The sequence below is a fragment of the Drosophila willistoni genome, chromosome 3R (genome assembly GCF_018902025.1).
Source record: "Drosophila willistoni isolate 14030-0811.24 chromosome 3R, UCI_dwil_1.1, whole genome shotgun sequence".
NCBI classification, from domain to species: Eukaryota; Metazoa; Arthropoda; class Insecta; order Diptera; family Drosophilidae; genus Drosophila; species Drosophila willistoni.
The window spans coordinates 9,284,917-9,306,460 of NC_061086.1; the positions used below are offsets into that span (position 1 = coordinate 9,284,917).

At 38.7% G+C, this 21,544-nt stretch overlaps 6 protein-coding genes across 7 annotated transcripts; 3 read left to right on the forward strand and 3 right to left on the reverse strand.

Moving 5' to 3' along the window:
• Positions 1-1,173: 1,173 nt before the first annotated feature.
• Positions 1,174-9,707, reverse strand: LOC6650566 (protein Lilipod). Its single transcript, XM_002073370.4, has 8 exons — positions 9,213-9,707; positions 4,760-4,884; positions 4,526-4,665; positions 4,227-4,457; positions 4,046-4,114; positions 2,580-3,088; positions 2,278-2,509; positions 1,174-2,205 (listed from the first exon to the last, which is right to left on the reverse strand). Exons 1-8 carry the CDS (start codon positions 9,282-9,284, stop codon positions 1,997-1,999), a joined length of 1,587 nt encoding a protein of 528 aa, XP_002073406.1. The 5' UTR covers positions 9,285-9,707; the 3' UTR covers positions 1,174-1,996.
• On the forward strand, positions 3,111-4,027 carry LOC6650567 (tetratricopeptide repeat protein 12). Its single transcript, XM_002073371.3, has 3 exons — positions 3,111-3,535; positions 3,599-3,721; positions 3,787-4,027. Exons 1-3 carry the CDS (start codon positions 3,198-3,200, stop codon positions 4,001-4,003), a joined length of 678 nt encoding a protein of 225 aa, XP_002073407.1. The 5' UTR covers positions 3,111-3,197; the 3' UTR covers positions 4,004-4,027.
• Positions 9,708-9,746: 39 nt separating the features above from the next.
• Positions 9,747-10,471, forward strand: LOC6650568 (complex III assembly factor LYRM7). Its single transcript, XM_002073372.4, has 4 exons — positions 9,747-9,842; positions 9,901-10,044; positions 10,106-10,187; positions 10,256-10,471. Exons 1-4 carry the CDS (start codon positions 9,822-9,824, stop codon positions 10,417-10,419), a joined length of 411 nt encoding a protein of 136 aa, XP_002073408.1. The 5' UTR covers positions 9,747-9,821; the 3' UTR covers positions 10,420-10,471.
• LOC6650569 (peptidyl-prolyl cis-trans isomerase sig-7) lies at positions 10,437-12,397 on the reverse strand. Its single transcript, XM_002073373.4, has 2 exons — positions 10,803-12,397; positions 10,437-10,745 (listed from the first exon to the last, which is right to left on the reverse strand). Exons 1-2 carry the CDS (start codon positions 12,308-12,310, stop codon positions 10,469-10,471), a joined length of 1,785 nt encoding a protein of 594 aa, XP_002073409.1. The 5' UTR covers positions 12,311-12,397; the 3' UTR covers positions 10,437-10,468.
• A 536-nt stretch (positions 12,398-12,933) lies between these two features.
• Positions 12,934-18,439, forward strand: LOC6650570 (SAFB-like transcription modulator). Of its 2 annotated transcripts, XM_002073374.4 has the most exons (9): positions 12,935-13,253; positions 13,334-13,804; positions 13,870-13,897; positions 14,463-14,580; positions 14,673-14,725; positions 15,587-16,625; positions 17,030-17,179; positions 17,243-17,719; positions 17,790-18,439. In XM_002073374.4, exons 1-9 carry the CDS (start codon positions 13,137-13,139, stop codon positions 18,184-18,186), a joined length of 2,850 nt encoding a protein of 949 aa, XP_002073410.1. In that variant the 5' UTR covers positions 12,935-13,136; the 3' UTR covers positions 18,187-18,439. The 2 variants fall into 2 exon arrangements, with proteins under 2 accessions (XP_023036636.1, XP_002073410.1); XM_023180868.2 differs by lacking the exons at positions 15,587-16,625; positions 17,243-17,719; positions 17,790-18,439 and having other exon boundaries at positions 12,934-13,253; positions 17,030-17,133.
• LOC6650571 (serine/threonine-protein kinase Nek8) lies at positions 18,419-21,469 on the reverse strand. The gene is made up of 9 exons (XM_002073375.3): positions 20,775-21,469; positions 20,579-20,717; positions 20,242-20,525; positions 20,005-20,181; positions 19,425-19,937; positions 19,200-19,368; positions 18,960-19,145; positions 18,662-18,897; positions 18,419-18,595 (listed from the first exon to the last, which is right to left on the reverse strand). Exons 1-9 carry the CDS (start codon positions 21,467-21,469, stop codon positions 18,454-18,456), a joined length of 2,541 nt encoding a protein of 846 aa, XP_002073411.1. The 3' UTR covers positions 18,419-18,453.
• Between the last annotated feature and the right edge of the window lie 75 nt (positions 21,470-21,544).

Genomic DNA, 21,544 nt, shown 5'->3' on the forward strand with positions numbered 1-21,544 from the left:
ACTGAGTGCGCGCCATGTTGACGTATCGCCGCAAACTAGAGCTGGGAAAACCATCGATGGCACCATCGATATTATCGATGGAACCGATGGAGTGCAATAAGTCGATGGAAATTTTTCGATGTCGATATATCGAATTTCTTTTTGGGTCCAACTGTGTGTAAGTAAATTGCAATATATAGTAAGATTTTGTTATTATTAATTTTTTCTGCCTTTCTTTACATACAGGTCTACTTACTTTAATTCTATCTGAGTACCTTTTTAACCCTGGCAGTTCCTCTTGTAAAATGGACAAGTTTTTTGACCATAAGCAGTAAGCATTTTAAAAAGAAACAATTACAGGAGAATTTTTAAGGTTTTTTTTATTTATTTTTTTTAAATAAGAACCTCTTATTAGCAGTAAGTTTGGAAATCGCCCATTGTTTTGTTGTGCTTAAAGAGTTTTTTGTTTTCGTTTTTTGGACTTAGGACGTCACTCTTTTGTTTTTATCTTGACACTATACATTTTGTTTTTTTATTTAAGAACATTTCAGAAATTACAAGCTTAAATCTTTTTAATATATTTTTGGTTGATTTAATTTATAAAGGGCTAACTTCTAGTAGTTAAACTATAGCTAGATAATTCGTATCGATGATTATAGACATATGAATATTTGAAACTTTGTAATATTGAAAAACGACACCAAAATATATATGTTGAATAACTCGTTTAAATTTTCGATGGTACTTCGATAGTATCGATGGTTTTTTCCATCGATGGAAAAAATATCGAGTGGAGCAACCATCGATGGATTCCCAGCTCTTGGTAAACGACCGACTGGGAGCTGCTGTCAGAGTTATAAAACACTCCAAATCATGCCGCATTCACACTACATATTTTGAAAATATATTTCTTTTTTTATCTTTCACAATAATAAATGAATACAATGCTGAATCTTGTCATATTGCAAAATATTACTAGAACAACGTTTAGAATAAACTTGTAAACAATTATTCTGTCATTCTCCGAAAAATATGAGCTTCTTTACTTTTAGCTTTTAAGTAATTTATAGAAAATATGTCAGTTAATTTTAAATTACTAATATCGAATAAATTGATCTGATTAATTTTTTATAAGACCACCAATAAATAAAACTGAGTCAAACTGTAAATAAAATAATTAAAATCGTTGAAAACTAACTTCATTTAATTTTTATATTTTATTTGATTTATCACATACATTGTTTTATATTTAAATTAATTAATGTATTATTGATATATTGTGGAATATGGATATATAAAATGAAATGAGACGATTGACGCGTAATGTGCGCGGTTTAAGGAACATTGTTTAAAACTACCAAGAAAGAAAATAAAATAAATTATTTAGTGACGATATTAGAACATATATGTATATAGTGAATAAAATTAGACTGTTGAATCACACCGAAACAATTTGAAAGACACCTAGAAATTTAGCCTACACGTTAAACCTAAATAGTTGACATCAGTTCACGTTGCACAAATTTATATATCGTTGAATTTTTGGGTGGTAGTTCGCCAAGTGTGTCAAATGTATGCAATTATATATACACATAACCATCAAACTATGTATTTTTTAATGTATATATATAATTGCATATATATGCACATATTAGTTTTAAAAAGCACAACAATTAGGCGCAACACTTAAATATCAGTATCAGTTCTTTAAAGGATATATACGTATGCTATATCTATATATATGTGTATATACCTATTTGTATATGAGTGTGTGTGTATAAATGTAAATCGGTAACTAGACGCCACTCCCCTAAACGAAAACTTAACAGTCCATTTCATTAGTATGGCGACTAGCGGTGGTTTTGCGACTATTTTTACGACTAAATTTATGATACTTGGCATAAAAACTACTTAAGCTCTTAAGGGGCGACTCGACAAAGCGAATTATAACAATCATTTGCTGCAACAATTGCTGCTGCTGACTCCTTGACACTTTGTCGCATCGCTCATACATATATCAGTTGATAAAACTCATGTAGTTGGTAAAGAGCAAGTAGTTCTCCACCAAGCGTGCTCGAAGTTCACGTCGCACTGTTGCCGTAAACTTGTTGGCCAAACACAATGCAGTTGTAGTGCCAAATACCAGATTATAGAATAAGACAATCTGGAAATTGCCTAGCCATTCAATCGCACCAAAATCCCCCAGCAAATCAAAGTTCGTTATGCCTGGCAAGAAACAGAAACAAAAAACACATAAGTTAGAGCATAAGAAGAAAGCAGAGAAGAAGCAGAATTTACCTATAATGCAACTTAGTAACGGTAGCGCTGAAGATAAAACCAGCATGAAGCCACAGTTGAGCATAAGCTGGGGCAACGACGTCTGACGCCGTTTGGGCCGTACATTTCGCATAAAGGGCATACTGTAGAAACCCACCACCGATGTGGCGCCCAGATAGAATATCAGACACACCTCCAGACCGGCGCCAAAGAGTCCCAGTTTCGACAGCGATGAAATGCCCAGCGTGAATTGCTAAAAAAAAAAATGTAATTACAAGACTTAGTTAAAGAGAGAGACTAGTTATAGAAAATTCAATTCTTACCCTGGTGCTAAGTGGGAGTGCCTTGATGCCAATAAGTAATTCAACTGTATTTTGCAATACCAAGAGTATGGTAACTCCTGTGCAGAACAGCAGTAAGAGCATAGCCATCAGATAGACAAAGGTTCTTAGAATAGTATTCGATTTACGTAGCTTGTCCAATTCCTTTCGTTCACTCTGTAATTCTATCAGTCTATCATTCAAAAATACTTGCTGGTCGGATACAGCGTCCATAACAGGTTTCCTCTGATAAAGTTGGGTCAAAGTATCCGGAAGCCAAGGTTGTTGCAGATAACTGCGACCTAGACCATTTTTACGATGCGTACTGGTGGGATTTGTACCGTCCATAATGCTCACATTATGCAACTCAATGTTGGCCAACTTTCTTTTAACGCTAACTTCTTCCATCTGGAAGGCGCTAATCTCCTCCTTGACGTCACGCAATAACATGGGTCGCACCAGCACCTTGTTGACAACGCCAAACAGTCGAATGAATCCAATGGGGGTGCAAACTAAGTAAACATAATAATATCAGTCAGTTTCCATGACAAAATAAGTAAACAATAAAACATTTTAAAAAATATTTCAAGGCAACTATTACTACAGACTAGAGACTTTAAAATGTCGGGCAAGGATGTCAGCGATTTTTCTGAATTTGAAGCAACTTTACAGAAGATTGACAACATTTTAAACAATGGCGGTGGCGATGAAGAAGACGAAACAAACAATGCTGCCAGCAAGAACAAATCGCCAGAATTCTTTGAGAATCTGGATGTGGACAGGGTGCGCTTGAAGGTTCGTGAGAATCGCACTTTGATCAATAAACGTGAAGAAGATTCGTCCACTGATCAAACAAACACCATGGATCAGCAATCCTTTATGCAGCAAGTAGAGCGCGATGCCAATGAGCGTGCTCAGGCCAAGGAACAGCGTGAATACAAAGCAGAAATTCAACGCAGGTAAAAAGAATCCTTAAATATTATCCTAAGCTTCTGGTAGACTTAATTTTGTTTGGTTTTTAGCCAGGGCAATGAAGCCTTTCGTGTTGCTAGCTATGAGAAAGCCATACTCCACTATACCAAGGCTTTGGATCAGATTAAAGACAGCGCTATAACATTTAATAATCGAGCATTATGCTATATTAAGTAAGTCCAAGCAAAACGAGAACATTTGCGGCTTTTTATGATACTTTGCTGTTTTCTGATTTCAGATTACGCAACTATAAGCGAGCTTTGCAAGATTGTGAATATGTTCTAGATAAAGTGGATAAATCAAGTCTACGTGCCTGGCTCTATAAGGCCACTGCCCATAAGCGTCTTAATGAAATGGAAGAGTATGAAAAGAGTGTCACTCAAGCTCGTCAGCATAATCCCAAACAATTGGCTTACATTGACAAGTTTATAAGCGAAATTGAAACGAATATGTAAAATATATATAATTAATCATGTTTAGTTTAATGTATTACTTACTTAGCATCAGCATTACGCCTAGAAATGAGACACACGAATAAAGGAACGGCAGGTGAACACTGCCCAAGTCTGTGAAGCGTAAACAAACAAAAACGGAAGTTAGTTTTAATGCATATTCAGATCAGATTCTGGGTGCAGTCTTTGTCCGCACCCATCCGTGATCAAATGTGATCATACTCACTTAGAAACCAAAAGAACTGAAACTTTTCAATGCCAAATACAGCACTTAAAACAGCTGTTAATACTAGAACAATAATGGCCATCAACATGAATACTGTAAAGGTCTCATACACACGTCCCAATATACCCTTCTTGTGTCCCACAAAGCCAGTCGATTCGGAGAAAAGATAGACAAACGGTAAGAATATAAACAACGACAAATTCGAAAACAGAAACACATGATTCCATAGACCTAGAACAAAGTATCAAATATATAAACTCTCATGTTACCAATACATAGGAATAACTCCTTCCACTTACCCTGTATCAATGAGCTATTTAACCATTTCACATAGTAACTGTTTGGATATAGTAATAAAACCTCATTGCTGGCTATAGAAACGGGTAACAGCATGGCAGCTCCCTCAGCAACGGCCAATGTAAAAGTGCAAAGCCAAAAGCTGAGAAAAAAAGGCATCAAAATGTGGTTAATCATTAAATGACTTTGATAATTAGTTGCAGTTTGTCTAACGACAAACACACATGGTCAATTACCTTATGCGATAGACCAGCACCTCGTCTTCGTCATTTGAGTAGAGATCATCGCGATCGCTACGCCGAAATCGTGATACAACCACATAGGAGCTAAAGTATAGTAATATGATCAATAGCAAGAATATCTGCAACGAAATAATTGGAATCCAAGGTTACAACATTGTTTAGATTCTAATCCTATGCAAATTATGATTAATTAATGTACATATATACGCAATCATCAGTATATACAATAGAAACAAAGGTCAGACTAGAATTTCAATTCTTATCGGTGGCTGACGACAAAACTTAAAAAAAAAAAAAATAATGTGATAAGACCTTCTCTTTTGTCTGATTGTAGGCCATAAAAAGGCCAATTTAGTGGCAAAATTATATTAGATTATAAATGATTAGATGTGAAAATAGCTTAACAATGTAAAGATAAGAAATCATATAGAATTTTCATTCATTCAGAAATCCCACAAGTTGAAGCAAATGTTTGATTTGTGGCAAAAAAAAATATAGAAACAAAACGCCAATTACTTGGGCCCACGTCATAGTTTAAAATAAAAAAGCAAAGCACACGCAAATGTGTGTATTTAGAAGTTTTTATTTTCTAACTAACTAAAAAAGAAGATAGAAAAACAAAGACCAAAACCATTAATTTATACCCATTGTGCATTGTTTTTTGTTCGTTGTTCTATTCAAAGATAGTTGCTGATGCCATAAATATATACATATGTAAGATAACGAGATTGGCTACGAAAGTTTTAGTCATGAGAACAAAAAATAAATAAACAAAAGGTAAATTCCATTGAACTTTGAACTCCCAGTAGTAGATAGTTTCATTATTTATTATATGGTTAATAGTTTATCAATAAAAATGCTACAAAATTGTACAACTTCGTACAGGAACTTTGTTAGTTTATAGTCTGTTGTAAACTTTTTAAACTCCTCTCTTAAACAAGACATCTATATATTTATCAGATACATTTGCCACAATAACAACAAAACAAAGAAGAATTCCAATTAACTTTAATGGCCCATAAGATTCAATCAATAAAATCAATTATCAAAATTGTTTAGAACATTTTCACAAAAATAAGTAATTTTTTTTATTTATTTCATGCGTTATATATGTATTAATTGTTTTTAGTTTTATTTAAACAATTGTCATCTGATGAAGGAATTGGTAACCTTTTTTCTGTATGCTTTTGCCAAATGTTGATATTTGCACAGCTGAACAAAACAAAGAATAAAAATTATAACCAAATATTAAGCAAAAAAAAAAAAAGAATACCAAGTAAAAGCCACAAACGAATGGGCCAAAAAAAACCGAAAAAAAATTGTTTGTTATCAACGAGCGGTGCGTAGTTTATTTATGAAACAACAGAAATGTATTAATGCATGTGTATAAGTATAAAAAAAAAAACATTTTTAAATTTATTTATTTATAAACAGAGAGAGAAAATGTTGTGCCACTCAAAAATTTTGAATACCCTTGAAAAAGATTCATATACAAATGAAATGAAAAGTATTTGAACTAAACAAATTGAAGAAAAATATGAATCAATTCTGACGTGATGGAACACTTGAACTTGGTACACGTAGAGAAGCCCAGCCAAAGATAATAATAATAATATTGATAAACGTTATGTACTATAATTGCCTTCTTATCAAAAGACTCGAATACATACGTGCGAAATGCACTTATTAACCAACTTAAGTTGCCTCACCCACATTTCCCTGCATATGTTAAATTTTATTGCAAGTCAATGACTTTACATAAACTCAAGAGTGGGAGGGAAGGAGACAGGCAGCGCCCAACATGGCTAAAAATAGGTAAAAGACATCCGCCGAATGCAGAGGCTGACTTGGCTGGTGGGCGCCACGCATAGGAGCTCTAAATGCTGCCAGACCAGTTGGCACAAAACAAAATGACAACTTTTGCCGATGGTAAGTGGTCAGGAAAAGTTCCAAGACAAAAAAATAACAAAAATATAAAATTTTACGGCTTCAAGTGAAAGATGATTAAATGAAAAATATCAAAAAAAAAACTATCACCGGTTGGCTAGGCCAAGTATGTACATCTGTATATATATGATGTATGTGTGTGAGTGAGGACATTTTAGCAACATCTTTTGCATCTCTGCATCTCTTGATCAAATGTTTATTTATTTTTTAAGGCATTTGTTAATTTCTTCTGTCATAAATCTTAATCAAAGTTTATGCCAATAGAAGAGAATGTTTACTCAACACTAAAAACTATAAATCTAATACTATAAATAAAATATTTAATCAATTATTTTTAACAGCTTTAACAGCAATTTTTAAATAAATATACTTTTATTTTAGAGTTAGCTTAGACGCTTCGATTAACATTGTTAGACACCTTAAATGACCTCGATTAAAACAAAAATCAATATCATAATTGTGACAATTAACCAAATTAAGTGAAAAAGTCGATTGTTAATGGTTTTAATTGTTTTGTTAATTAATTTATAAGGTGTCTAAATTGCCATTAGATGCCAATATATCCAAAGAATTAACATAATTCCAGTGTTTTGCTTAAATTCAGGAATTCCTGGTATTTGTTTTTTTTTTGTATATCAGCAACACATTTCTACTGTTCCCAGTTCATGCATCCATGAGCTCAATTTCGGCTAATTTATTCTCTTTTTTTATGCATTATTTATGAGTACTTTGACTTTTTCTCCTTTTTTTATTTTGGAATCTACACATTATGCAAGTTGTCGATCCCCCACATGCACACACACACACAACAACTCGATCTGACCCACATTTGTGGCCACATTTCGTATTATTCAATCTTCGTTTGTGGATCCAAAAAAAAAAGTTCTTTGGGGAAGTGGGGAAAAAAACACAAACCAAACTGGTTGGCACTTCCTGGGGGCGGCTTGGACTCTAAAACAATTCAACGACCCACGTCACCATTGAGCAATTATAAATAAATAAAAATATATTTATTTTTAGCTACATCAACAAACCGAAAATTTGTTATTTTACTTTGTTCGTCGTGTCAGTCACGGTATCTTTGCCCTGCAAAATAAATACATACATATGTATGTACATTATTTATATTTTTTTGTGTTTTTCTGTTTCCCACAAACATTTTGAAAAATGTTTTGTATGTATTTATCGTCTACCTACCGTTTGTTTACCAATTGTTTAAACAAAAGCCAATTCGTGACCATTTGCCATGCACTTGAAAACCGTTTGCAAGTTTTAAACGAAAAAAAAATTATTTAAAAATTGCCAACACAAACAGTTGAGAGGAATTGGACGGTTGTCGTCGTCAGGTTCAGTTTGCGCAATCCTCATAATGATATAAACAATTGTGAACATATACATGTATACAAATCTGTCATTTTATGCCCAGCAAGAAATTTTTAATATATAGCCCTGCCCCACAGCGTGAAAGCACTTTCACTTGTTGCTGATTTTGACCGTTAAACTTTGCAATTTGTTTCGCCATAAGCCAAGACTTAAAAAATACACTCAATCTGTCTTTACCTACAATTATGTGGTTGAAATGCAATTTGCAATGAGAATAATCTCAAGTTACTTACTCACATACAAATATTTACAAGCAGAAACTACGTCACAAATCGTTAACGTCATTTAACTGTTGCTACATATGCTGTAACTGTAATTAAACCCTTGCAAAAAAAGGTTACGTTCCTATTGATCGGCAGTTTGCAAAGCATACAATTAATACAAATAAAGAATAAAGATTCCAATCAGGGCTATTGCACTAAAGTTAAGGGGAGATAAGGATAAGACAACAATTGGTAAGCCAAATTAAAACATTAACTCCGGTGTCATGGAATTAAAACCGAATCGTAATTCTAAGCATCTTCCATTTTATGTTTGAATTTTCCCAGTTTTTGCTTATCTAACCGAAGCGTTTCCTGTGTAGTATTTAATTAGTTAATAAATAATTATTGTTTACACACACATACAAGATTCGGCTAACAACAGGTGTGCGTGAGTGTACGTGTGTAGGCGTGCATGACTGTTAATTTTGATTAAGCCAAAGAAATTTGCAGCCCGAAAAGAAAGTGCCGAATTTAACATTGACACTAATTTCGATTATTTATTTTCTTATCGTCTTTCGCTCTCTCCCTTCACCCCTCTCTCTCTCTCTATTGTTTTTTCCCTTCAGCATGATAAGAGCAGTAAACAAAATAACACAGTAACTTAGTTTTTTGTTTCATCATCTGTAAAATCTATGTAATTTTTCCTTAACAGCTCCCCCGCTGCGCCCCGGGCAAGTACAGTTACATACATTCCAGCAGCTGTAATTTCCAGCCGATAAGAGCAACAAAAACAACAGACAACAGAACAAAAGCAGCAGCTGCATTCTGCCTGCTGAGATTTTGTATTAGGTGTTTTTCTTAATGTTTGGGGGGTGGGTATTGGGTGTGGAGAGTTTGAACTATTAAAAACTTACAATGTGCTCGCGAATTGTGTTGTGAAACAATTGTAGCTTCAAATCAGTGACTTCCTCCTCCTCGTCGTCCATGTTCTTAAAGAACGCGGCTAGTTTATCGCTTTGAGTTTGGGCCAGTTTTATATTTTTACTTTATGCAGATTTGGAATAAAAATTATATACAAATTCTAGCATACATATGTAAACTGTTGGAAGTTGTGTTGGTTGCAGGAGACTTGTTTTTTTTTTGTTTCTTTTTAAATGCTATTAGGTTTAGTAATTTCACTTTTCTCCCGTCACGACGCACTCTGTAACACACACACACTCTCTCACACGCACATACACTTTATTTGATTTTATTGAATTTCTATTTATCTTATTGTCTAAATTTCAACTGTCGTAGCTAGTAAATTCTATTAATCGTTTGCCACAGACATTCCGAAAAAAGCCCGTAACCACAATGAATAAATGCGCACACTACGCGATTGAACCGAACGCAACGAGAAATCTTTACAACAGAGCGGGCATAGAAAATAATGTTGTTTACTACTTTTCTCTCGTGCTAGAGTTGGCACTATCGATGTTGGCGATGCAATCGATAAATATCGAATTTGCTTGCCATCTCTAATTATGTCTCAACTACGGCGACAGGTAAAAAAAATTTGAAGAATTATATTTGAAAATGCCTGTAAAACAAGCTTACTTTTAGGTGCTTAATGCTTTCAAAAGGCTTCATCGCACACGACAACATGTTTTCGATGGGGACATCCAAGCCCTTACAGCGGGCAGGCTAAAGATTAACGAATCGTTCCGGCAAAATCGTGATGAAACCAAAGAGGACGAAATCAAAAAAGTAATTGATAAATCAAAATCTAAAAATGTTTGGATATACCCTAATCAACTAATTCTTGCAGATGATCCAATTGGCCGATGATGTGAGCCATGAGCTTCGCACAACTGTAATTCAAGCTACCAAACGAGAAGATAATGTCTATGGTAAATTTTAACAAACAAATTACATAAACTTCTTAATGGTAACTACAAATGTATTTTCGTTTTTGCAGAATTACGAATTTCAGATGAAACCACGCGACTTGATAATGTCTTATTCAATCCTGATGCCGAGATTAAAGCACCCCGCAGGCGACGTCAAAATCAGGAAAGTGGTTGCTGCGGTGGAGCAGCCATGGCTGCACTGGAGCAAGAGATTCAAGAGCGTAAAAAATAAGATTGAGAATGATGAAGTTTATATTATAGTCAAGAATGTTTGTTAAGTTTTATTTTCTGCTCTTTTTATGGGAATTGTGTTTGCTTTTCGTTTTGGTCCGCTTTCGGGAAGAAGTTTTGCTTTTCCGCTTACTCCGCTCGTCTGAAGATGATGAGCTGTCTGAAGATGATGAACCCGAGGAACTTTCGCTGGAGGAAGAACTCGAAGATGATTCGGAGCTACTGCTACTACTAGAGCTTACTGCTCGTTTGGATTTCTTAGATTTACTTTCTCTGTCATCTGATCGTTTCAGGCTTTTATTTCTTCGCTCGTCTTTGGGCAGCGGTCTAAAATTTAAATGCAAGATTACAAATTGACAAGGGCTAGTAATTCTAAGCATTTACCTGGACATGTTATCTTTAGTACGACTATGGGTATCTCCATGGTGTCTGCGATCTGGTGAATGTTGTCGAGCTGGTCTACGGGGAGAGTTATCACGTCTACGATCGTTTCGCTGTTCATAGGATTTTGATTCTGTACGTTGATTCTGTCTGTAGTTGTTGTTGATTCGTCTATCATTTTGTGTGTATGATGTTCGATGATGACCATCTCTCGATCTGGAGCCCCTCCGTTCATTTCTTTCTCTCGATCTTGAATATCTCCGCTGATTTCTGTCCCTCGATCTTGAACGGTTTCGTCCATTTCTCTCTCTGGATCGTGAACGTCTTCTTTCAGAGGAAGGGTTTTGTTTCTCCCTTTCACTCTGCTCTTGATGACGTTGTTCCCTAGCTTTTCGGCGCTCCGCCGAACTCATACGATTTCTGGCATTTTCCTGATCTCTATCCATACCTCGTCTTCTGTTGTTATGGCCGTTGTTCTCTCGCAAATTATCAAAATCTAGCCTGCCCTCAGGGCCTTCTATACCGCGTCCTTTGCCGCGCCATTTAATCTTTGCCACAGACTGCGAAAAGTCTACATGTATGCGGCGATCATCTACGAGGACATTATCCATCTTGAAGTAGGCTGCCTCACAAGATTTTTGTTCGTCAAACTCCACAAAGGCGTATTGCAGCGAATCGCCAGTCTTGCGATCTCTTATGACTTCACAACCCTTGACCACACCAAAACGGCTGAAGATTATCTCAAGATCGTCATCCGTGGTCACTGGATTAAGTTTGCAAATAAAAAGAACATTCTCTGGTGGCGCCATCTCTGCATCCGGCAAATCGCCCACAATTTCCAATATTGTAGCCCTCGCCTTGGCCTCTTTTTCTGCCAGGATCTCTAGCATTTCCTCTGCCGTCTTGCCCTGGGTATCGTCAATATCTTCATCGGCAGCGATACGTCCATTCTTTAAACGCTCTGCACTAGGAGAAGGAGAACGGCTCGGCTCCTGAAGGCCACGGGGATTGGGAAAGGGATCTTCTAGAATAACTGTATGCGTTATTCGTATATCTTGAAAGGGTCGACAGTCCTCATCGACTATGGCTTCGTTAAGTTTACGCAACACCTCGTGTCCCTCAACCACTTCGCCAATGACGCAATGCGTTCCGTCCAGCGATGTAAGATTCTCACCCAGTGTAAAGAAAAACTGCGAGCCAACTAGATTCTTTCCCGCACTAACCAGTGAAAGCATTCCAGGACTAGAGTGTGGAATTTTGGGTAGATATTCGGCTTCAAAGAAACGCTTGTGTTGTCCCTCCACCACTCCCCAGATGGATGATCCCCCATCGCTGGCACCGGTGGGATCTCCAGTCTGAGCTATAAAGCCCTGCTGCACGGTATGAAAGAGGTTGTAGTTGTAGTACTTGATCCGGCATAGTTTAAGGAAGTTTAGGCAAGCTATTGGCCGCTCGTCCAGGAACAAATCGACAGTCAAGTCACCAATTGTGGTCTCAATTACCACGGACATGCTAATGTGGAACAACTATCAGATATAACCCACGGAAAGCAATATATTCTTTGGCAAACGTTTGTTTCAAACAAAACCATAATTAGCGATGAGCACAGATACCGTGATTTCTTCCTGGTAGCAGTGACAAAGTGACTAAAGTCACTATCACTAAAATAATATTAAATGTAAGGACAAGGAAATTTTTATTTTTCAAGGTAATTTCTAAAAGTTTCTAAAAACTTTAACCAAATAAATAAAAGCTTAAGCCATAATTTTTAAAACACTCGAAAATAAAATATGATATCTAATTGGTTCTTAGTTTATTTTCTATATCTCTTCTATCTCTCTCCGTCTCGTTATAGTTCTTTGAGGAGAGTGAGAAAGAGGAAGTGTTTTGTCTTTCTCTTACTCTTTTTATATGAGAATAAGAGATGCCAATTAATACATGTATTCCGTCCATAAATAAGGCTTGCTTCAAAATTCACGAAATACTACCCAATATAGTTTTAAAAAAATTTTATAAATATTTCTCTTCATTTTATTTTATGTCACAGTTTGAGCACCATCTTGGGGTGTGAATATTTTATAACTTATCGGTTCTCGCACCATATCTAGTTTTCATTTACTGTCGCCATTTTTCTTGAATTTTACTTGTGTGTGTATACTCGTGTAAGCTGTCAGAGAATTTTCACATGCTGTAAAAGGAAAAATTAAAAATAAGAAAATAATTCATTGATATTAAAAAGAATATTCTTGGTTTCTATAAGTGCAATTTAGTGTGCGTGGTATCGTTAATTAATAGTTATTCGTTTGCATCGGCTTGAACCCAGAACCGCGAGTAACAATGCCAGAAGGCAAGAAGGTTTGCGATTTGCGTGTCTGCGACTTGAAAAGTGAGTTGGAGAGCCGGAAACTTGAGACTGTGGGTCCAAAGAGTGTACTCATTGAACGCCTTGAGAACGTAAGTATATTTCAGTTGTAGCCAATTACACAATCTTCTAATGCCTGTGGGTGTGTGTGTTTGTGTTTCTTTGATATCAGGCTCTTAAGGACGAGGGGAAGGACCCGGCAACCTTCCTTTTAACGCCGGGTATCAAGGCAAAGATTATTGAGGACGAAGTTCAAGTCAAAGTGGAGCCTATCGATACTGTCGAAGATGAGCAAGAGCTACAGGCTCATGAAAATGGTAGTGAAAATTCTCATAATGGAGACGATGGCCATCAGATAGATCAAGTTGGAGACGTTGATGATGTTTGCGTCATACTCGATGATGACGATGAAGTCGAGGAGGGTGACGAGCAATACTATGATGGTGATCAGGAGCAAAATGGTAATGGCGATGCCCAGGACAATGGTTCAACCAATGCCGATGAAGGCAATGGAGACAGCGCTGATGTATCTGCTGATCTCCAGGAAGAAGAGGACAACACTGGTGACACAGTTAATATGGACAATGATGAGTCCATCAACTTGACTATTGGTGAAGATGAACAAAAACTGCTGCACGATGAGGTAAATAAGACATAATATCCTTAAAATGTAGATCATCAACTGATCTAAACCTTTTCTATCTTTAGGCTCCGGATGATAAGTCTGTTAAGTCGGGTAAGCACAGATATGAAATAATGATTCTTCACTTTAAGTTTGGTTGTAGTTTTTCAAGTATTATTTGACTTATGTATGTATTATGATTAGATTTTTTTTGTTCTAAGAAAGGCTTATTTTAAATGATAAGAACAACATTGAGAGCGCCTAATCTAAGGAAGATCTCGAGCAGCTGATTTGGGGTTTGAGATAATACAGAGAATTTGTTAAACCAATATTTTATTTGTGGTTACTCCGTCCTATTTTGTGTGTGTGCGTGTATTTAATGATTGACAGCCTTGAACCCCCAAGGCTGTCTATATAAAATGGACTGAAGTCTCTATATTTTCATTTTTTACCCAAATTTAAACCAAAAATTGGTCCAGTCCCTCTCGTAAATACGCGTTTTCTCATCATGCAAATTGTACTCGGATAGAATTTTAAGGGCCACGTCATTTTATTAGCTTGATGTGAAAATAATTGGCAAAGTGTGTTGATTGCAAATCTAATTTGACGGATAACACCAACGCGGAAATTTTAGAAATATGTTGATACCTAATTGATGCCTACAACCGTCCCATAACAGTTAAACCGTCAACCAAAAATGAGAAATCTGGCAATAAGGAGACCAATAAAAAGGATCATGATGATAGTGCTCGCTCAAAGAAGAAAGATGACAAGTCAGCTGATAAAAAGGACACTAGGTTGGTGTGGAAATCAGCGAACCTCCAATCCAATCAGAGTATTAATGTGACTCGTTTTCCTTTATTTTTTTTGTTTTGTTCTGTTGTGTTAGCCACCAGAAGTCGTCGTCGGCCTCAAAATCATCGAACCAAAAGGATGACAAAGGTAAATTAAGATAATTCCTGCAGCATGGAAAGAAGTCAGTCAATTTTTTCAAGTTCAATGCACCGTTTACCTTTAGTTGGTCTCGACTGCAAACTTGCATGAGCCAAATTAAAGTTTTGTGAACAAATATAAGTATGAAAGAAGAAAAGAAATTCAGTCATTAAGAGACTTGTGAATTAGATTATGCGAGAGAGTGTGAATTTGGTTGGCTCTACACACACAAAACACACAGAGAGGCAGACGGACCCCGGACTATATATGAAGATTGAGGAGAACATTAGAGGTCAGGATAATGGCAAAATGTCTGGAATAATAATGTGCATTAAAGTGTAAGCTGTCAGCATAGAGGAGGAGCGTCCTACAAGATCTTTGACGGAAGACATCGCGGATAAACACATCACAGGGCCGGAATCGTCTTTGGCCAAAATTTTCGTTTTTGGTGGAACGTAATTATATATATTTTCTTCGCATCGTTCATCGATTGGATTGCAGAGTAAAGTAGCAGCCATCTAGCCATCCAGCAAAGGGAACTGATGACTACCTCCGGTGGATGAGGATCTTTTTTACTTTCTCTCAGCCATTTCAACAACTCAATTCATCGCCATCCTCATCACAGCCAATCAAATTCACACTCTCTTGGCGATTCTCAGGAATAATTAGGGTCTCTCTGGTTCGCTTTGTCGTTGATCAACAAACTACCAAAAAAACCACCACATCCAGCCAGCTAATGTGCGCGTTTACAGTGCTTCCCTTACAAATACCAAATACAAAAAAAAAAAACAGTTAACCAGTTAAAGCCAACTCAAAACCTCTGACCATAACTCTCTTCCAATATTGTTATTATTTACATGGAACTTGCAGAGAAATCATCGACAGCATCAGCTACTGTTGGGACCACATCGTCAACGTCAACATCGGATGCCACTGCTAGCAAATCCGGAGCCGGCACTGGTGGTACAGGTGGCTCTGGAACTCCAGCCTCATCGACTAATAGCAAGCAAGGCACATTGTCTCGCAATCTTTGGGTATCAGGTCTATCCACTCTAACGCGCGCTAGCGATCTAAAGGCAATTTTCTCCAAGTTTGGTAAAGTGATTGGAGCCAAAGTGGTTACTAATACCCGTACACCGGGTACTCGCTGCTATGGCTATGTGACCATGTCCTCATCCGGGGATGCTTCACGATGCATTGAGAATTTACATCGCACTGAACTGCATGGTCGTATCATTTCGGTGGAACGCACCAAGAACGAGATAGGGGGCAGTGCCAACTCCAAGGATGGCAAAGGTAATAACAACAAGTCTCAGCAGGACAAGCAGAAGGATGACGACAAGAAGGGTGGTGGCTCCAATGGTGACAAGAAAGGCGGTGTTGGCGCTGATGGGGACAGCAAGGAAACCAGTGGAGGCAATAACAATAAGCGTGATGGGAAGGACAACAAAGATCATCTGCAGCGCAACAAGCGCCACATCAACGACAAGGACAAATCGGCTGGCGACAAGCAACGTCATGATCGTGATCACCGTCAAGGCAATGATCAACAGCGACCACCTCGGAATCCCCGCGATGTTGATCGCGAGATCCAGCAGCGTCAACGGGAACGTGAGCGTCGTCAGCGGGAGATGCTCTCCTATCAGAAGATCCGTGAGGAACGCGAGCGCCAGCGTTTGCGTGAGCGCGAGCGTGAGTTGCGTGAAGAGGAGCGCCGTCGTCGTGAGGCACGTGAGCGTCAACGTGCAGAAGAGAAGCTACTGGCTGAGGAGAGACGTAAACTGGCCCTCGAACGGGAGCGCTTGGAGCGTGAAAAAGCCGAATTGTTGCGCATGGAGCGTGAGCGCCAGAAGCTGGAACGCGAGAAAATCGAACTGGAGCGCCTCGAATTGAAGCGTCAACAGATGAAGTATGCTAAAAAAAAAAATGAAAAATAATACCGCAACAACACAAAAGATATATATATATATTCCACTTTTATATTATAATAATCTCTCGCCAAAATAAGCATTTGCGCCCGCCCCCCGTGTGTACTCTTAAATAATTAGTGTTTTAAGTTGCCGACTGCGCCACGTTGTTTCTTCAACTCTCAAACTGCTTCAAAACCTTACAAAAAAGAAAAGACAAACAGAAAAAAAAATGTATTATTAGTATTAAACGGACGGCAAATGCATCCTAGTCTATACCAGTCTACTCTTCCCCTTTCAAAAGCCCCTCATCCGATGATCATTTCTGAATCTAACTAATTTCTTGAACCTTTTTGTATTCTTTCCGTTTTTCTTTTGATCATCCAATTGGTGAAAACGTATTTAGAATTATGGAGTCTCGCGAGGATCCTGTTAAGCGTGCTGTAAGCAAACGCTCTGATGATCGTTATGCCGATGTATCCGATCGTAAGCGTTCCGTGGTCTTTGATGCTCCACCACCACCAAGATTTGATGCCAATCTAGTCAGCTCTCGCAGGTAATAAACGATCAACTAGAATTACTTTAAGTGTGATTTTAATTTTTCTATAACATTTCCCAGCACTTACGAAAAGAAACATGATGATTATGGCTCTTCATCCAGCACCAAGCGTGCCCTAGATGACTATTCTAGTTCAAACAAACGTATTGAATACAAGCGCAATGACTATGGTAGCTCCGTTGGCTCTAAGCGTGGAGCTGTTGATGATTATACTGCTGTGCCCAGCAAACGCTCTGGCGGCAACGATTATAGCTCATCTAGCTCCAAGCATGACTACTCGTCGACATCGAGTAAACGTGATGACTATAAACGTGATTTGGATGTGCGTCATCTGCCAATTTCAGGCACTGCAGGAGGTGGCTCCAGCAGCTCTTATGTGCATAAAAATACCACCAGTGGTGGAGGAGGCGGCGGCGGTGGAGGCACCTATGTCCATAAAAATAACACAAGCACCAGTAGTGGCGGTCGCTACACCGACTCCGATCGCAGCAATACTTCTAGCTATAGACGTGATGATTCTCACAGCATGACCACTCAGTAAGTTGCTCTGAAAATTCTTTCGTTCGTAGATTTGTTTCCTAAATATCGTTCATTTTCATTACTACAGTGGCAATAAACGTTATGATACTTCAACCAGCAGCAGTGGAGGTGGCTACACTAGCAACTCGAGCAATGTCAACATTTGGGCTCCCTCCTCGGGCAGCGGCGGTGGCGGTGGTGGCTCTCATTTGAGCAGCAGCGGCGGTGGCAATCCCATGAAATCGTATGGAAACAACGGCATGTCTTCAAATGTGCACGGTAACAATTCTTGGCAGAAGTCAAACACCATGGATGACAACAATTGGCGTCCCGTTCAGGCTCAAACTCGCTTTGAGCGTGGCTACAATGATCGCTCTAGCGGCTATCAGGGTAGCGGCGGCGGCAATGGTGGAACTGGAGGTGGCATGTATGGAGCCAGTCGCCCTATTCAGGATCGCTATGGCGGACAAGTGTCACGCTATTAGTTTAGTTTCCAAAGGAAACTTTCCACCTTCAAGGACACCAATGCATGATGAGGCAGGCACTGACAGATGATCTAAATCCACAGCTGACACTATCCATCTTCTTCTCCATCTCCGAAACCAAAACCCAAAGGACATTGCCGCACCGCTTGAACATGGCTTACACATGTTTGATAATTTAGACTTACATTTAGTTGTATACAAGTAGCTACTAATATTTTACATTTGGAACCAGTAAAATGTATGATTAAACAAATCCGAATTGTATTACTAATCTCCCAGTGGCTCCTCATAGGAGGCAATTAGCGGGGTTGTCGTATCCACCAAAATCAGCACACAATGGCCCAATGGATAAACATCATGGACTTGCACGTAATAGCCGCGATCACATTGCTCCTTGGACGAAAAGAGCCTGATTGGGTGGAAAGCAAATATAATAGATGTCGCCAAGTGACCAGTTCACCAATCTTTATCTTACGCCAATATATCAACTGGTTCCAATATTAATTCCGATTTATACACCGAAGCTAAAAAGTTTGTAAACGCAGCCGTATTATTGCCCAGCTCGATTTCCAAAGGCGGTGGCGTACATACTTCCAGACCCAAGCCACTATGGCTGGATCCAATCTCGGGTAGGCCATTTCGAGTACCCCACACGGTGATGATATTATCTTCCGAGGCAACTATTGTGCACTGATCACTGCAATTGGCTTTCTATGCCATCGAATGGAATAGTTAACTAAACAAGAGAAATTAACGAATTAAGAAAAACTCACTACAATATAGCGGGAACGAATCGACTCTACCATGGTTGGTTGCTCCACTAGATTACAGTGACGCAAACCCCGCTGTCCCTCCGAATTGCGTCCCATGGTATAGACATAACCGCCTTCCACCACAAAAACTGAGTGAGTGGATGAGAAGCAAGCTCTAATAACCTTATGATTCAGTTGCAGCTTTTTCTAAAATACAAGAAATACATGAATCCATAATTAATATTGACATGGATCACTTACAAATGCTGTGATCTTGCCAGGACGATTAAAGCCCAATTTATTGTAGTCATTGCTCCCGCAGATATGAAGTTCACCATTGGAAAACAAGACAGCGGAAGTATCTGGACCACAATAGATTTTTGCCGGCTTGCTCTTCACATGGGACAATAGAATCTTTTGAGGAAATTTTCTAACATTGGAAGCAGTTACAAAAGGAAGTCAAATTAGTCTTAAGATACCACTTACTGCTGCTGCTGATAGTTGCCTAAGCCCAGGGCACCCTTTGAGCTTGTGCCCCACACATAGACAGCTCCCTCGCGATTGAGGGCTAGTACATGATGAAGACCCGCTGTCACCTGTTCAATTCGAACATCCGCTAACTTGGCTATTAACTTGGGACTATAGTAGTTCTTTTGTTCCTCTTGCCCCAACGATAAGTTTATATTACTACCGCAACTGAGAAGATTGCCCGACTTTGTAAGGAGTATGGTGAAGCCATCGCCGGCACAGGCACTGACACAGTGATAATTCCGTACGCTCTCCATGCGACTTGGATAATGTTTCCAGGACAAGTCCAATGATGTGAGACCCAGTTGTCCATAGGTACCCTCGCCCCAGGCATAGGCAGAGCCATCCTCATTGATAACCACGAAATGTGAATCACTCATAGCCACACAAACAATGACAGCCTTGGGTGGCAATTGTATAGGCGACATACTGAAACTATTTCCAAACGACTTTAACTGATACAGAACAGAGCTGGGAAGACCAAAAATCAGAAAGTGAGCAAAGTTAGTCCATGGAGCCTACGATCCATTATATTCACCGCTTTTCCAGAACTTCATGTGGAGCAGCTGTCTCAGCGCTCATTAATTGCTTGGTCTCTGTCTGGGCTGTGGGCAGTTCCATGTCCATGGTCACATTACTCCGACTGGCCACTGTAACTGATGCTGGTGCAGTTAAAAGGCTGCCATTACTATGTATATCCTCTTCGTAGGAGTATCTAACGATTATGAATGGGAATTAACCACCATATACACACTAAACACCTGCCAAATCTTACCCTTTATTCTTTCCCAGACTTCTGAATATTAAGGGTATCCAATAAACCAGCACTTCCGATGCAGTTGGCCTTTTAGAGGCATCAACCTGAAGCAAGTTGGACATTAAACTCCTCAAACCCGATGTATAACCCAAGGGCAATGAAGTATAATTGCCAGCCATTATTTTGGTGACCAACTCGGACAAATTGGAAGCTGCAAATGTTTTCTTCAGGCAACACATTTCACCCAGAATGCATCCCAATGCCCAAATGTCACTCTTGTTGTCATACTCCTTGCCCTCGCACTGGAAAATAATTAGCTAAGTGAACTAATCTAATCGATGTAATTACTACTTACCATTTCAGGACTAAAGTAATACGGGGTTCCAAGTATTGTCTGTGCATGGATTTTCGTATTCATGATCTTTGAGATGCCAAAGTCTCCAATTTTCACAATGCCACGCCTATTGAGGAACACATTGGCGGTTTTCAAATCTCTAAATAGAATTGGCGCAAATGGTTAGGGATTATTCAAAGAAATTGATCGACCCTACCTATGCAATATATTCTCCGAATGCATATAGTTAATGGCACTGGAAATCTGCTCAAAAACGGCTATGATATATCTCTCTGGAAAATGTACTTGTCCCTGCCGTTCGGCTATAATGTGCGCCAATGTTCCACCATCCGCATATTCCATTTCAATGAGCAATGTATTATCCTTAATGAAACTACCCAGATAGCTAACAATATTGGGATGATGCAGTTTCGAGAAAACATCCACCTCATTCATGGCCAGATCCCGACCTGGCGGTGTTAAATCTCCCAAATTAATTTGTTTGAACACGATATGATGACCATCCGACTTGCGACGATATAAAATGGCTATGCCAAAGGAGCCCTGACCCACAACACGAATCTTTTCATAGTTTGTAAGTTCCGGTCCGGCTATATTGATTGATTCCTTGGGAACAGCAAGTTGTTGCATTACTCCATGCTTGGAAGCATTGACGTTGGTAGTGGATGTGGACATTGCTTCGGCTAGAGAAGTGCTGGCTGCTCCTGTCGTCCCATCCGTGATGGTGAATACTGTGGGCAATACACGATTGAACGATTTGCGACCACCTACACCTCCTGCACATCCTCCGTGCATAGGCAATTGCAACGATGTGGTGGTCAGTGTATTTGCATCAGTTATCCGGCCATTGAATATTGGCAAGGAGCAGGCCTTGGCTCGAAATTTTTCCATCTTCTGCGGACAAAGAAACAAATCGAATGAAACGAAATCGAATTTCGTTGGTTATCTATACGCTAATTGGCTTCT

Bases quoted from the DNA above. Each gene is read 5' to 3' on its own strand.
- LOC6650567 (XM_002073371.3), top strand. From the start codon at position 3,198: ATGTCGGGCAAGGATGTCAGCGATTTTTCTGAATTTGAAGCAACTTTA. The intron at 3,536-3,598 runs GTAAAAAGAATC...TTTGGTTTTTAG, and splicing joins AAAGCAGAAATTCAACGCAG to CCAGGGCAATGAAGCCTTTC. The intron at 3,722-3,786 runs GTAAGTCCAAGC...TTCTGATTTCAG, and splicing joins CGAGCATTATGCTATATTAA to ATTACGCAACTATAAGCGAG.
- LOC6650566 (XM_002073370.4), bottom strand. From the start codon at position 9,284: ATGGACGACGAGGAGGAGGAAGTCACTGATTTGAAGCTACAATTGTTT. The intron at 4,666-4,759 runs GTAATTGACCAT...TTTTTTTCTCAG, and splicing joins GTGCTGGTCTATCGCATAAG to CTTTTGGCTTTGCACTTTTA. The intron at 4,115-4,226 runs GTGAGTATGATC...TACGCTTCACAG, and splicing joins TCAGTTCTTTTGGTTTCTAA to ACTTGGGCAGTGTTCACCTG.
- LOC6650568 (XM_002073372.4), top strand. From the start codon at position 9,822: ATGTCTCAACTACGGCGACAG. The intron at 9,843-9,900 runs GTAAAAAAAATT...GCTTACTTTTAG, and splicing joins TGTCTCAACTACGGCGACAG to GTGCTTAATGCTTTCAAAAG. The intron at 10,188-10,255 runs GTAAATTTTAAC...TCGTTTTTGCAG, and splicing joins ACGAGAAGATAATGTCTATG to AATTACGAATTTCAGATGAA.
- LOC6650569 (XM_002073373.4), bottom strand. From the start codon at position 12,310: ATGTCCGTGGTAATTGAGACCACAATTGGTGACTTGACTGTCGATTTG. The intron at 10,746-10,802 runs GTAAATGCTTAG...TTTAAATTTTAG, and splicing joins ACTAAAGATAACATGTCCAG to ACCGCTGCCCAAAGACGAGC.
- LOC6650570 (XM_002073374.4), top strand. From the start codon at position 13,137: ATGCCAGAAGGCAAGAAGGTTTGCGATTTGCGTGTCTGCGACTTGAAA. The intron at 13,805-13,869 runs GTAAATAAGACA...TTCTATCTTTAG, and splicing joins AAAAACTGCTGCACGATGAG to GCTCCGGATGATAAGTCTGT. The intron at 16,626-17,029 runs GTATGCTAAAAA...AAACGTATTTAG, and splicing joins TTGAAGCGTCAACAGATGAA to AATTATGGAGTCTCGCGAGG.
- LOC6650571 (XM_002073375.3), bottom strand. From the start codon at position 21,469: ATGGAAAAATTTCGAGCCAAGGCCTGCTCCTTGCCAATATTCAATGGC. The intron at 19,369-19,424 runs GTAAGTGGTATC...TTCCAATGTTAG, and splicing joins GGCAACTATCAGCAGCAGCA to AAAATTTCCTCAAAAGATTC. The intron at 18,898-18,959 runs GTGAGTTTTTCT...TCGATGGCATAG, and splicing joins TTCGTTCCCGCTATATTGTA to AAAGCCAATTGCAGTGATCA.